The 13,231-nt window shown below is 33.1% G+C and overlaps 1 protein-coding gene across 4 annotated transcripts; it reads left to right on the forward strand.

The window, feature by feature from the left end:
* The first annotated feature begins 267 nt into the window (after window positions 1–267).
* LOC133804293 (probable ubiquitin-like-specific protease 2B) lies at window positions 268–9,099 on the forward strand. Of its 4 annotated transcripts, none has more exons than XM_062242453.1 (17): window positions 268–715; window positions 1,046–1,371; window positions 1,451–1,541; window positions 1,639–1,688; window positions 2,037–2,234; window positions 2,327–2,402; window positions 3,034–3,142; window positions 3,357–3,395; window positions 4,236–4,298; window positions 5,001–5,132; window positions 5,348–5,548; window positions 5,642–5,697; window positions 5,830–5,923; window positions 6,262–6,352; window positions 7,008–7,127; window positions 7,626–8,051; window positions 8,281–9,099. In XM_062242453.1, exons 1-17 carry the CDS (start codon window positions 565–567, stop codon window positions 8,911–8,913), a joined length of 2,856 nt encoding a protein of 951 aa, XP_062098437.1. In that variant the 5' UTR covers window positions 268–564; the 3' UTR covers window positions 8,914–9,099. The 4 variants fall into 4 exon arrangements, with proteins under 4 accessions (XP_062098437.1, XP_062098438.1, XP_062098439.1 ...); XM_062242454.1 differs by having other exon boundaries at window positions 4,239–4,298; XM_062242455.1 differs by lacking the exon at window positions 3,357–3,395.
* Window positions 9,100–13,231: the final 4,132 nt, after the last annotated feature.

The following is a 13,231-nucleotide window of genomic DNA, read 5'->3' on the forward strand; positions in this document are numbered from 1 at the left end:
CACACCAAATAAAATTAAATACATTTATTTTTTATTTATGAGAAACAAATATATTTAGTTTTGAATAAATTTATATATATAAAAAAGAATTGAGTTTAAAATACATCCCCCGAAAATTATTATATAAATTTTTTCAATTAAATTCGATTTACCAAACACGCTTATCCTCTAAAAAACTAAATAGATAAAAAAACACTTTTGTCATGCAAACACAAAAATTCGATTTTCCCCCTCACATAAATAAATAAAAAAAAACACTTTTATCATGCAAACACGAAAATTCGACTTACCAAACACGCCTATCATACAAACACAAAAAGTTAATGATCAAATTTGCTCAGTTTTTTATCCTTCACTTCTACAAGTAAATCAGCTGATCTCTTCTAAATGGATCATTACAGTAGAAATTAGGGCACGATTCTACACCCCCAAATTCCTTCTCAGCTCCTTCCCGTACTCTCCTGAGCTCTTTCTCTATAAAGTCCAAACCCCGATCCCTATGCAAACTAGTTGACGATTCCCAGTTGACTTTTGACTCGAACGAGTTCATTTTTTGGAGTCGGGATGAAGACCTCTCCTCGTCGAGGTATGGAAGTTTTCGATTTCAAGGATGACGATGAGCCTTCGGAATCGATTGCTGGAAAAATTCTTGGCAAGTTCAAAAACCCTAATTCCGATGAACCCGTGATTGTGAAGTACGACCTTCTCGAATGTGGTATGTTTTCCCTCTGATGAGTGCAAACTTTTTGGTTTAACATTTTTTTACTGAATTTTTATGGAGTTTAATCGCTTGGTAGTATAATTGTTCTCCAGAAGACCCATCCCAAATAACCAAAATTAGATGTTTCCTATTATGGAATCATTATTGTTTATTAAATTGCTTAGACGAATATGTGCTAGATACATTTAGAAACCATGTATAAGCTGGATTTTCTTCATATCCTGATCTTCTTTTAATCTAGTTAAGCTGGCTTCACATGTATTATTGATGGATATTATTAATGCCATGTCTAAACGTTTGTAATTAATTTATATGTGCTTTTAGTTGCCCAGGGGAGCAGCATGCAAACAAAAGATGTGAGTATATCTTCTGTAGGTGTTGATGCAGACGACTGTGATTTTACTTCTGGTAATGCTATTTTGGATGCCTCCGTGAAGGAAATTGAAGAGAATACCAATCCCACTACTGGGTGTACTGATAATGCCCAACAAATGAAATTCACGACTCTGGAAGAATGTTCTAAAGTCCAGTTAGACAACCACGAATCCAGAGATATTTTCTCTGAAGCAGAGAAAACATTCTCAGACCTTAAATCTTCTTCCACTGAGAAAAATGAGTTGAACTCTGATCATTCAAATCCTCCATCCAGCGTACTTGCTTTATGTTCATTAACTTTCACGATCAATCAATTCATATTCGAAAATTCTTACACTGTGTACATTTGTGTAGGATGAACTTGATGATGTGACTTCAGATGCTGAGGAAAGCATGAGTAGGAGCTCTCACTCAAATCCTGAATCTGAAATGGCAGAGGATGATGGTATTTTCTCATTAACCGAATGGCCGTTGATACCTTTTTCTACCTTATTATGTGTTACATGTTGTCACATCGATTTTGTGATTTTTTTTTCTTTCAGTTTCATTGAACAGCTATGCACTGAATCACTGCTCTGGTGATTTGGAAATGGTAATTCTCTTACGTACTTGTAATGCATTACGGTAAACACTAGTATTGAAAGGGAGCAACTTTGGAAATTTTATTAGTTTGGACAAACACTTTAATGTGTAATTTTTAGCATTTCAGATAGTTTGGTGATACTGTTTACCTATTCTTTGAAGTTGTGATCATTTTATGTTTTTTCCCCATAGTTTTATAGAATAGTGGGTCTTTTTTTTTGAATAAATAATTCTAATTAAGTCAAATTTGACTCCATAGTTTAAATTAAGTCCATTTTTCCTTCAAAGTCTAAATATATCTGTTAGTGTTTTGAAGGGTGTTTGATATGTGCCTTCTATACTTTTTCTAAATTTGCAGGATGACATGATAATGACCGTTGTTCTATTTCCTGATTATGTTATATATCGGGATAGTTATTGTACTGGGCCCCAGTTGACTTTTTCCAAGAGTAGTATCAAAATCAGTTACTCAACTACATCTAAATACCAAGAAGATTTTGACATTGAATGGGATATTGATGATCTCATCAATATCAAATGTCAGTGGTTTCAAACGGTGAGTTCTTAACTATCCTTTCCACAATTAATTTGTTATTTTTGTGATGCTTGGTATGAGAATGTACAGTTAATCTTGTTAACATTGTTCAGACTGAGACTGTCATGATAAAACTCCAGTTGATATCAAGGGATACATTTCAAGATGATGTTGCGCATGGTACTTCAGGTCAGTGTACAGGTTATTGTTCAAACTGGTCCTTGTGTTTCTTTTCTTATAGAGTTCTCATCGACATAATAATTGGTCCAGTATGCAACATTCTACTTAGTTTTTGAAATTATTTCAGACCACTCATATTGTAAACTCATTGCATCACTGTCTCTTTCCATATTTTCTGTCAACTTTTGCTTGTTATTGTATTACATTTGAGCTATATTGCGAGGACACTGATATGAGGCACAGGCACATGAACCCCATGATTGTATTGACCTAGAAAATGTTAAAAACAAATATGCTGGTTTTATTTGCATGAAGCTAGTCCATTTAATTTTTTTTCATTGTTTGTAAACCAATTACATACAATGATGATTTTCCTTGTAGAGAAATCCCAAGTACACATTGACTGGTCGTCTCTAAGTACCAACGAGGAAACTTCTTTAAAGCCATTTTATATGCTTCTTGTATTTGCAAGAGAAGTCTGAAAGCTGATACAGAGTGAAAAAAGTAGTTGCAATTTGTGTTGAAAAATGAAAATAATCATACCAATGGGGTAGATTGGGTCCATGGTTTGTTTTAGTGGTCTGGGGCTGTAGCTGATCCTCTATATTTTTGTTTTTTTGACCTGCCCAAAATTTTTCAGGTGTTGATGAATTGAAGATTGCAGTTGTTGAACGTAACTGGCCCCAGAAACAGGAAGAGATAGCATCTTTAAATCAGAAATACTTGGCTGTATGGGATCTTGATCCACGGTGAGATGTTCTAAATTTCTCAAGCACATGCATCTCCGATATTCATTATTTTTGTGCCAATAGCTAAGTCTCTCCTCCCTCTCTCTCAAAATCAGTTTTTAATTTTTAAAACTTCTTGCTACCATGAAGTTTATGTAAATTTTTAAGTAAGAATGCTTGTCACTCGCGTAGTGATAGGTCAAATTGTGAAATCTACTTTTTAAATCATGCACAGGGATTGGACTTCAGCAACTGGGCCTTCAATGTTGCTAAGGTGAATGTGTGGTTTTATAACTTTGTTAAAATTGTAGGTTAGATGGGCAAGAAAAGTGTAAAATGCATAAGACTGGATCAGATAAATGTGTGAAATACTATGGGTGGTATTTCAGGTGGTGAAGCCCTATTAATTTTGTTAGAGATGCATGAATGCCGAACTGGATATATGTACATTGTTGTCTTGAACAGTCCTGAACAGAACCTAAACCAAGCTCTGGTAAAAAATTGACACCGCCTAGTACAGAATGATAAAGGGGCTCTTATGATCATTTTTTGAAACTAAAATAGAAGAATTAAACTTGATAGTTAATCCATATTAACTAGTTGATATACCCTAGTAGGTATCTTCAAATCAATATTAGGGATAATAGGAAAAAACAAATGAAAGTAGAAGAACATGGCTAATAGGAAAATCTGAAAATAGATGTTTAATTGGACAAATTGATAAGAACAAACTGTAACAATTTCGAGAGACCTCAACTCCCCCAAGTGCCAAAGCTCAATTATGATACAGTTCTCTTGATCCTCCCATTCTTTTTACTCTCCCGTATATACTACTCTATTCCATCTTATTCACTACCCATCATTAGAATTACTCATATACCCTTCTATTATTTATCCCACTTTATCCCCTCTATAGGTGTCTATCACCAGTGTGTGTATCTAATATTTATGTATCTCTACAGTACTTGGTGTGTATTTTTTAGAACATGATACCTGATTTGTGGTATGTCAACATTAATTGCTGTCATTGGCTATTTATTATTATTATTATTTTACTTTTTGGAAATTCTTTAAGGAATAGTGCTGGTCAATAATGCTTGACATCTTTTTTCAGTAGTGATATGGCCCTTGGAACAGATGGGGATGATTCACCTGAACAGATGCGTTATTTTCCAGTGTGAGTTCACACTTACCCTTTGTACTTTCTTGGTGGACGTATGGAGATGTTAACATTGTTTTACCAGCTTGATCCGTATGTCATTGATACTTATTTTTGCTGTATTTATCACTTGCATTTGCACTTTTGACTTGTTTTGTATATGCATAAGTAAATATATATTTTTTCAGTTTTGCTTTGTGAAAGTTTTGGCACTTTGTGTCTCCAGTTGTTATAATCTTTTAAATTTTGAATTGTTAAGGTGTATTTGCTATCACAACCAAATAGAACGATTAAGATATTTCTCCATTTGATAATTGGTCAAGTGATTTTATAAGTGAACAATGATACTTGGAAATTGGGTAAGGGAAAAAAGCAAATTTTGATAAAAAATTGTATATTCATTTTTCTTATTCGTGCAAACATATGTTTTGTATCTTCATTTTTATTTTATACAAAATTGAAGACCCTTGTGTGTGCAATTTAAGTTGATAGCTCAACGTCATTCTTTTTTTTGCATATTCTTGATTAGAATGTATCTAGTTTGTCTGTCATTTATTCTTCATATAATTAGTTATTCAGGGAGTTATTGCAAGCTCATGCTGAGTGCTACCTGCTGATATTAGATAAGTTACAATTGTGAAAAAAATATATGATTTTACTGGTGTAAATTTATATTCAAGTTGTGTGATGTATCTTGATGAAATGTTATTTGTTATACAGTTTTAATGAGTCTTTTGAAGATGTCATCTATCCAAAAGGGGATTCAGACGCTGTCTCCATTAGTAAGAGAGACGTTGATTTATTACAGCCGGATACATTCATTAATGATACAATCATCGACTTCTACATCCAGTAAGTCAATGCGTGTGTTTAGTTGTCTTCTTTATATTTTATGGTGGTGTTAGCCATTTAGGGGGAAAATTGTCTCCATAATTTTCACCCCCATATTAGGCTGCATATAGATTAGATTTCTTGTTTATTGTGCTCATTTGATATGTTTTGTTTATGCACACCTTTTGTCAGATCTTTCGTATTTGCGTGTTCATCTAACTGTTATTTATTACCAGGTATTTAAAGAGTCAGATTCAACATGGGGAAAGACATAGATTCCACTTCTTCAATAGTTTTTTCTTCCGAAAGTTAGCTGACCTGGACAAAGATCCTTCAAGTGCTTCTGATGGCAAGGCTGCTTTTCAACGAGTTCGCAAATGGACAAGGAGAGTTCAATTATTTGAAAAGGACTTTGTTTTTATCCCTGTAAACTTCAGGCAAGACTGTTTGAATAAAGCTTTCTTTTTGTAGTAGCCGGTAGGCTCTAAACCTGGGTGCTGATTTATTCTGTTTATACATTGCAATGTCAGTCTACATTGGAGTCTCATAGTCATATGCCATCCTGGTGAAGTGCCTAAATCTAAGGGTGAGTTTTATTTGGATTATAAAATTGCATTTTCTTCATATGAAGTGGCTAAATTTATGGTGAATTATATTTGGATTATAAAATTGCATTTCCTTCTTATTTTCCTATTCATGTCTTTTTGTTTTGTTTCAGATGAAGACTTAGACAAGTCACTTAAAGTACCTTGTATACTGCATATGGATTCAATTAAAGGCAATCACGCTGGTCTCAAAAGTCTTATGCAGAGGTATTGTATGATTCTGAATTTCACGGTATCTTTATTTTTAGGTGCAGGGATCTGTGGTAATGAGAACTAATAAGAAAAAATTATCTTTTATTTTGTATTATAAAATTCCTATATTTTATTATTGTTTTGAGAGCAAAATCTGAGTCTAAATAGGCCTTTGGGATAATTTGCTTCTGTACCTTTTATTTTTCTTTTGTTCTTTATTAGTTGTATGTTGATAACAACGTTAAAAATATAACTTTTTTGTATTTTTATGAACTGTTTGAAGAAAATAGATTTTTATTATTATTATTTAATTTCCTGTATTTTAAGGCATCTTCTTTAACCTTGAATTTTAGTTATTTGTGGGAAGAGTGGAAAGAGAGGCAAAGAGAAACTTCCGATGAGGTTTCATCAAGGTTCCACAATCTGCGGTTTGTCTCACTAGAGGTATCCCTTCCTCCTGTCTAACATTTTAACATATATACAAGTGGAAGGAAGAGATCCACCTGATGCGTGTTCTATTAGAATGATTTTGTTGGTGATGTTTCAAATTAGGCTGTCTGCTCCATATGCCTGCATGTCCATTTATGTCCATTTAGAATGATTTTGTTGGTGTTGTTTCAGATATTAAGGAGTACTAAAGGTTTTGTTTGCCCTACATCATTGCATGAGCTTGACTTTGTAATATATAATGACTTTCAAATCGTTGGTGCACGTGCACCATACTTGAGTAATTTGTGAATTTGGCATGAAATGAATTATCCATGGGCAGTGGATCAATCATATTTCCAGGCATTTTTTCAATTTGTTATCCTTAATGCCTTCTTTTTATCAAGAGGGTACTTCGTTCACTAGATTTGGTTAATATCAGTGGAAATCCTAAAGATCAGTCCTTTACTCTTAGACAATGCAAACATGGCACTGTTTCTAGTTAAACTTGAAATAGGAGCTATTGAAGTCTTTCTGTTGTAGTAAACTGGATTGTTAACGGCAATTGTTTAATAACTTAATTTAACTTCTTTGTTTAATATCTGCAATTATTAGTTTGAATACTGATTGTATTGAGTGAACCTGTTCTGATGTTGATTCTCGTGTACTCCAGTTGCCACAACAGGAAAATTCATTTGATTGTGGCCTGTTTTTGCTCCACTATTTAGAGCTTTTTTTAACAGAAGTTCCAGTTAATTTCAGTCCATTCAAGATAACAAAGTCCTCCAACTTTGTAAGTGGTTTATTTGCTTTCTGTTTCATCTTAATTTATTTAGTTTTAGGTCTTTTTTGTTCCTTAATTTGTAGATTTTATAAATATGGCATGTAAAAGTTGTACAACAAGTACGTTAAAACCTGGGCAATCTCTGTAAACTGCATTCATGAAATGGGTATTGAGAATAATTTTTGCATAGTTGCTGTTTATGTGATGATACATGTATACATCGTAAGCACATCATGTGACATGAGAAAACATGGTCTCTATTCTCTACTTGTTTTTCTCAGTTTATTGCTTCTTCTGTAGACTATGGGTATGGCAGTAATTGTATGCCTCAATTTTAGGTGCGAAATTCTAGTAGATGTGTAAGAAACATTGAAGCATTATCTTTATGCATTTTTGTTGAAGTTTAGAGCTTCTAGTATGAAGCTACTATGATTTGGTGGTCATTTGCATGTTTATCACTGATGGTTTAAGCAATTACAAATTTTTATTGTTATTTTGTTTTACCAGCTTAATGTCAACTGGTTTCCACCTTCTGAGGCTTCACTGAAGCGTACATTAATCCAGAGATTGATTTTTGAACTCCTTGAAAACCGTTCTCGAGATGTTTCTTCATCAACATGCAGTGATGAGGATCAACCCTCAAAATTTCCAGAAATCAGTGAAAATGAAGGTGTGGAGTTTATTTCAGCAAGATGCAGTCCTGGTCTAGGTCGTCAAGAGAACTTAACAAGTTCTCAAGCTGGCCAGGGAATTGAGATCACTCTTTTATCAGCATCTTCCATGAGGAATCCAGAGTGTGTTAATGAGTCTAGCTTGGTTCTCAGGGATCTTTTTGACCCTGGAGCCTCTACCGGATCTTTACTGGGGCATTGTCAATCTTTTAATGAAAAGTCATCTATTTATCATCTCAATGGAACTATATCACCTATGGAGGTATTAACATTTTTTTTGTTCTCCTAGAGTTATATACGTAAACATTTAATTATGTTTACAAATTGAACTGAAGGACGTGTCCATTCACAATCAGTTCTCAATGCATCTATGGCTTTTAGGTTGTTTCTCCAATTTCTTTTGTGTAAGATGAAATAGTTATCAACATTCTAGTTATTGAATAGTCGCAATTCTTGCATTCCTAATGATTTGTTTGTGTGCTTGATAATAGGAGGATGCGGAAACTGGTGAACAATTTATGTTTTTGCATTCTGGAGATGCCGCCGGACTTGATCATATGACTGGAGTTGCTGCTCAAACTTGTGATGTTCCTTATTCGTCGAAAGATCTTGGAGTAGAGAATTATGACATAGGAATCTCTTTACAAGCAAAGTGCGAGGAGATCAACTCAGGGAATGAGCCACCAGTAGGCGCCTCAGATGATTCTTCAGAGACTTGTGATGTTGCTGAACGTTCTAGCCCAAAAACAGAGGAAGAAAATGAACTAAAATCTTTGCCTGTGGAAAACTTGGAATGCACACCGGAAGGTCTTGTTTCTGCTCCCTGTGAGTTGCTAGCCGCATCTGCAACTGTTGAAGGTTCTTGCTGCCATGATATCATGCAGAGTGGCAACGAAAATGGAGTCCCTATTTCCTCATTCCCTGAATACTCCGGTATGCCAGTGTCTCAAGACTCAAGTGTGGCAACCAATGGGATTGGACCGTGTGACAATGTGCAGTTGATCGAGGATGGCATGGTGATTCCAGACTCACCTGGAGAGAAACCTGCAAAGAAGCAGCGGCTTTCACCTCCCACAGAAGGTGAAGGTGATATAGCTTCATTGGCTGAGGATTCAAAATTGTAGAAAGTACAAGGCAGGACACCATTTTTCCCCTTTCAAATTTAAGAACAGGAGCAGGAACGATACATATTTGTAAATGACTAGGTATGTGAGATTCTGTTAGTAGCTGTTGGGGATATACATATTATGGTTTCTACGTGGACTATGATATAAGAATTAATTAGATTAATATATTCTTAATTTGCGTAATTTTAGTGACTGCGATAAATTAGGTTTTTATATATATATATATATATGTATATATATTATATGCATATTTATATATATAACCACGCAAAAAATAACTTTATTACGATTTTATTTTATTTTGTTTTGTTTTTTTAAATTACCTTATCAACCTTCAATTTTTTTATTTTTTATTACACATTGGCTGAATAATGGAGTTTCAAAATTCAAGAAAAAATCTTCTTGAGCAGCTAGTTGGAATAAAAAATGGGGTAAACTAAATTTTGCACGAACAGTGTTTTTTAAGTTTCTAATTTTATTGGAAAAAAATGTTAAATAAACTTAATCTATTGAATTACAGGAGTTGAATGTGGATTTTGATTTCTTGCTGAAATTGGTCCTACTTCAGATCTGAAATTCAAAAGTAATAATAATTTCTAAGAAACAATCGATGTTTTAGTAACTTTCAGACTGTCTATTTTATTGAATTTAATCTTATCTATATATGTCAAAACCGTGAAAATAGTATACCATATTTATGAGATTTATGTGTTTTTGCATTCTAATTTTTGTGAAATCAATCCCTAAACTTCATCTACTTTATTACATTAATTAATGTTAAATTTTGGTTGCTTTATAAATCTAATCTTACATAAGGTTTGAAATTTATAGGTAACTAAATGAGAATATTACTATATTACAATTTATATACATACTACTATGTAAATTATTATGTTTGTTATAAAACTATGAAGAATATTAAAATATAAAGTATAAATAAAAGAAATAAACAGAGTAATAGAGAGAGATGTAAAGAGAGAGTGAAACTCTTGTGTATTTTTTCATAGGGATTGAACTCTATTTATACAAATAAATATGATCTAAGAAAATCAAGTAAGTACTACAAATACAATCAAGAATTAATGTTGATATTTAATTTTGGGTGACTTGTTGATTTTTCATTATTATGATACATTTGACTAAGATGATTCTCCATTATTATGGACATCCATATGATATATAATATTTATAATACTCTCCATTGGATGTCCATAATAATTATCTCATTAAAAACCTTGTAAGAAAAACAAAGTGGGACAAAAAACTTGCTCAAGGGAAAAAGTGTACAGTGTGCATTTACTCCCCCTCACTTTGAAGTTCTTGGAGATTTTTAAATCAGCGCATTCCAATCTCAAGTACTATAATCTAGAACGTCGATGTTGGTAATGACTTTATGAATAAGTCTGCAAGATTGTCACTTGATCGAACATCAATGTCATCACTATTTTGAAGATCATGTGTGAAGAAGAACTTCAGTGAAATGTATTTAGCTTTATCTCCTTTAATGTATTATCCTTTTAGCTTAGCAATGCATGTATCATTATCTTCATAGAGAATTGTTGGTACTTCTTTATTGGGTGATAATCTACATGTTCCTCAAATATGTGGTTTCGTTGATCTCAGTCACACATTCTCCATTTGTCTTATGAATTGCAAGTATCTAAGCATGATTTAAAGTTGCCTTGTTGAAAACCTTGTCAGGAAAACCCAGTGAGACAAAACCTGAACTAAGAGAAAAATAGTCGAACACGTATATATCTCCCCCTCATGCAAATATCCATGGTAACTTTGGTGATCAAATATCTCATAAGAGTTTAATTGTAATTATAAATCATCATAAATTATCTATGACCACATATTTACTATAACTCTTCTAGAGCATGTGTGGAGAATGAAACATCAATATTTTATCTAACATATTAGAACATTCATGTATATGTGACATTTTTCATTATTATATCATATCAACAATGTTATAAATATGCATCATATTTGTGGATATCATTATATAAGACTATGTTCAACTCAAAATTTAAAATTTAAATATGAACACATGAATGAATATCTTAGATAATATTAATTTTTTATTTGCAATAAAGCTAGCACTTCAGGACCATATATTTATTGCATTCTCGTTACATGTACTTTAATTTCTACATCAAGTGATCATATACACTATTATTCTTTATGCATATGAAGTACTTCGGGACTTCCTTACTCATACTCTAATTTATGAACAAACAATATATTTTATAATCCTCAATCTAATAGTTTGGTCTTCAATAATTTTATGATATAATCATAAGCTCTCCAAGAACCTTTTACAATATATAAATTATAAATTCATATTGCATAGACAATCTTCCATGTAATTACAAATAATTATTCATCTACATGTCTTTAATCCATACTAAGATCTTTGTTTTATAATGCGTGCGACTTTGAATTTATATCTCTTAAGACATGCTATCTTCTGGAATTTTTTCGATAAGGCATAATTCAAATTCTCATATTACTAGGAGCTCAAAATAAATAATTTTTTTTGCAATGTTTATGTGACACATATCAATTCTTATAAAACATATATACTCCAAGCTATAATAAAATGTTGATTATATTTTCTCATAACAATATGCATATGCCTTTTTTTTAACCAATCTCATGTCTATGCAAATTTTGTACAACAATTCATTTTGTGTAAATATTTAAAAGTTTCTCATTTAAATTACCTTTTATTGTACTCATATTTATTTGTACACCCTACAGGTTTTACTTCACTTTATGTGAGTAAATTTTACACTGCCTGAATTTCATCAAATGATTTTGGCTAAAATTATATACACGATGATAATTCTCGTCGAGTTTAATATCATGATCATTGCTATCTCATATTTGTCTATTGTTATGCAAACATTTAGTATTGTCGACAATAATTCATAATATGATAATTTCCTCTCACATTGACATAAATTATAGAGATCTCATTATTTTAAACATATTTGTCAAACATGTATATTATTTATAGATACCTATATAACTACTTCAAGAGCTTCAATTATTAACTTTGTTATGTCTATAAGTTCTTTAGGGAGTCTCTTCTAGAGCACAACTTTTATTTAATGTTCAAATTATCGATACTTTATAATATTGAGGTATCTTCTATTGATTTTTGATCATGTGATTGACAATGGAGAGAAATCATGAGATAATATTTCAATGCAATAATAGCAATTATTAAAGCATGGGATCGAATCACTCTAGGAACCATAACTAGAATGGGATTTGTAACGCCCTAGATAGCCAAAGCCATTACACTATGTGTTTTAAATAGTGTTACACTCTCTAACTGAGTCTCGTGTCCATAAACATGTAACTAAAAGTGATTAACAGTTTAGGGTTATAAATTTTGGTCTAAAGGAATAAAAATTTCATTAAAATGTTTACGTACATGCATGGGATCCCAAAAGAACGTTTAAAAGGCTAATTACAGTTCAAAGCGGCAAAATAGGGTTTGACCCCAGTTCCACTAAGAAACCCCGACTGTGGTGGTCGAGCAGCCGTGTATGTACACGTTGTCACCGAAGCTCTCCAACTCATGGCTGGTCCAACTTCCCTTTCCCCTTAGCTGCACCACAAAGCACCCGTGAGCCAAGGCTCCGCAAGAAAACTTAAACATACTCATAAGCAGTTAATAACATATCATAGAATCATAATAAGTATGCCTAGCAGTAATAACCCTATTCATGCATACATTCTATTCAGATAAGTGATTATAGGGTCACACCGGGGCCTGTTGCCCTAAATATGTGATCATAGAATCACCCCGGGGTCGCTGCCCTAAATAAATAACTAATAATTCATATCAGGGTCCGTTGCCCTAGGATATGGGACTATAGCTGGCCCAACGTACCTGGCGCTTTAATTTTCTAATGACCATAGGGTCGATCAAGCGTATATCACTCTCCTGATTAGGCCTAATATCGACCAGCACTCAACGCACTATTGCCACCCTTGACTTATAAGTCAATGCTTTTGACCAGTGCTCAGCGCGCTACTGCCGTCCTTGACTTATAAGTCGATGCTTTTCAATCAGGTAATGCAAGCAAGCATACATCACTTAATAATTATCCACATACAGAGTATTCACACATGCTTAATCAAGCAATCACAAGCACAATCATAATCATGCTCATTCATAGGGGCCCCAACCCTAATCAAATCTATATTTAACAACCGGGCCAAGCCCTAATCACATATTTCACGTATTGGGTGCAGTTCTCTCACCTCTGGTCCAAGCACAAGTTAATCAACAACA

The sequence above is a fragment of the Humulus lupulus genome, chromosome X, assembly GCF_963169125.1.
Source record: "Humulus lupulus chromosome X, drHumLupu1.1, whole genome shotgun sequence".
NCBI classification, from domain to species: domain Eukaryota; kingdom Viridiplantae; phylum Streptophyta; class Magnoliopsida; order Rosales; family Cannabaceae; genus Humulus; species Humulus lupulus.

Bases quoted from the DNA above. Each gene is read 5' to 3' on its own strand.
- LOC133804293 (XM_062242453.1), top strand. From the start codon at position 565: ATGAAGACCTCTCCTCGTCGAGGTATGGAAGTTTTCGATTTCAAGGAT. The intron at 1,542-1,638 runs GTATTTTCTCAT...TTTTTCTTTCAG, and splicing joins TGAAATGGCAGAGGATGATG to TTTCATTGAACAGCTATGCA. The intron at 5,133-5,347 runs GTAAGTCAATGC...ATTTATTACCAG, and splicing joins ATCATCGACTTCTACATCCA to GTATTTAAAGAGTCAGATTC.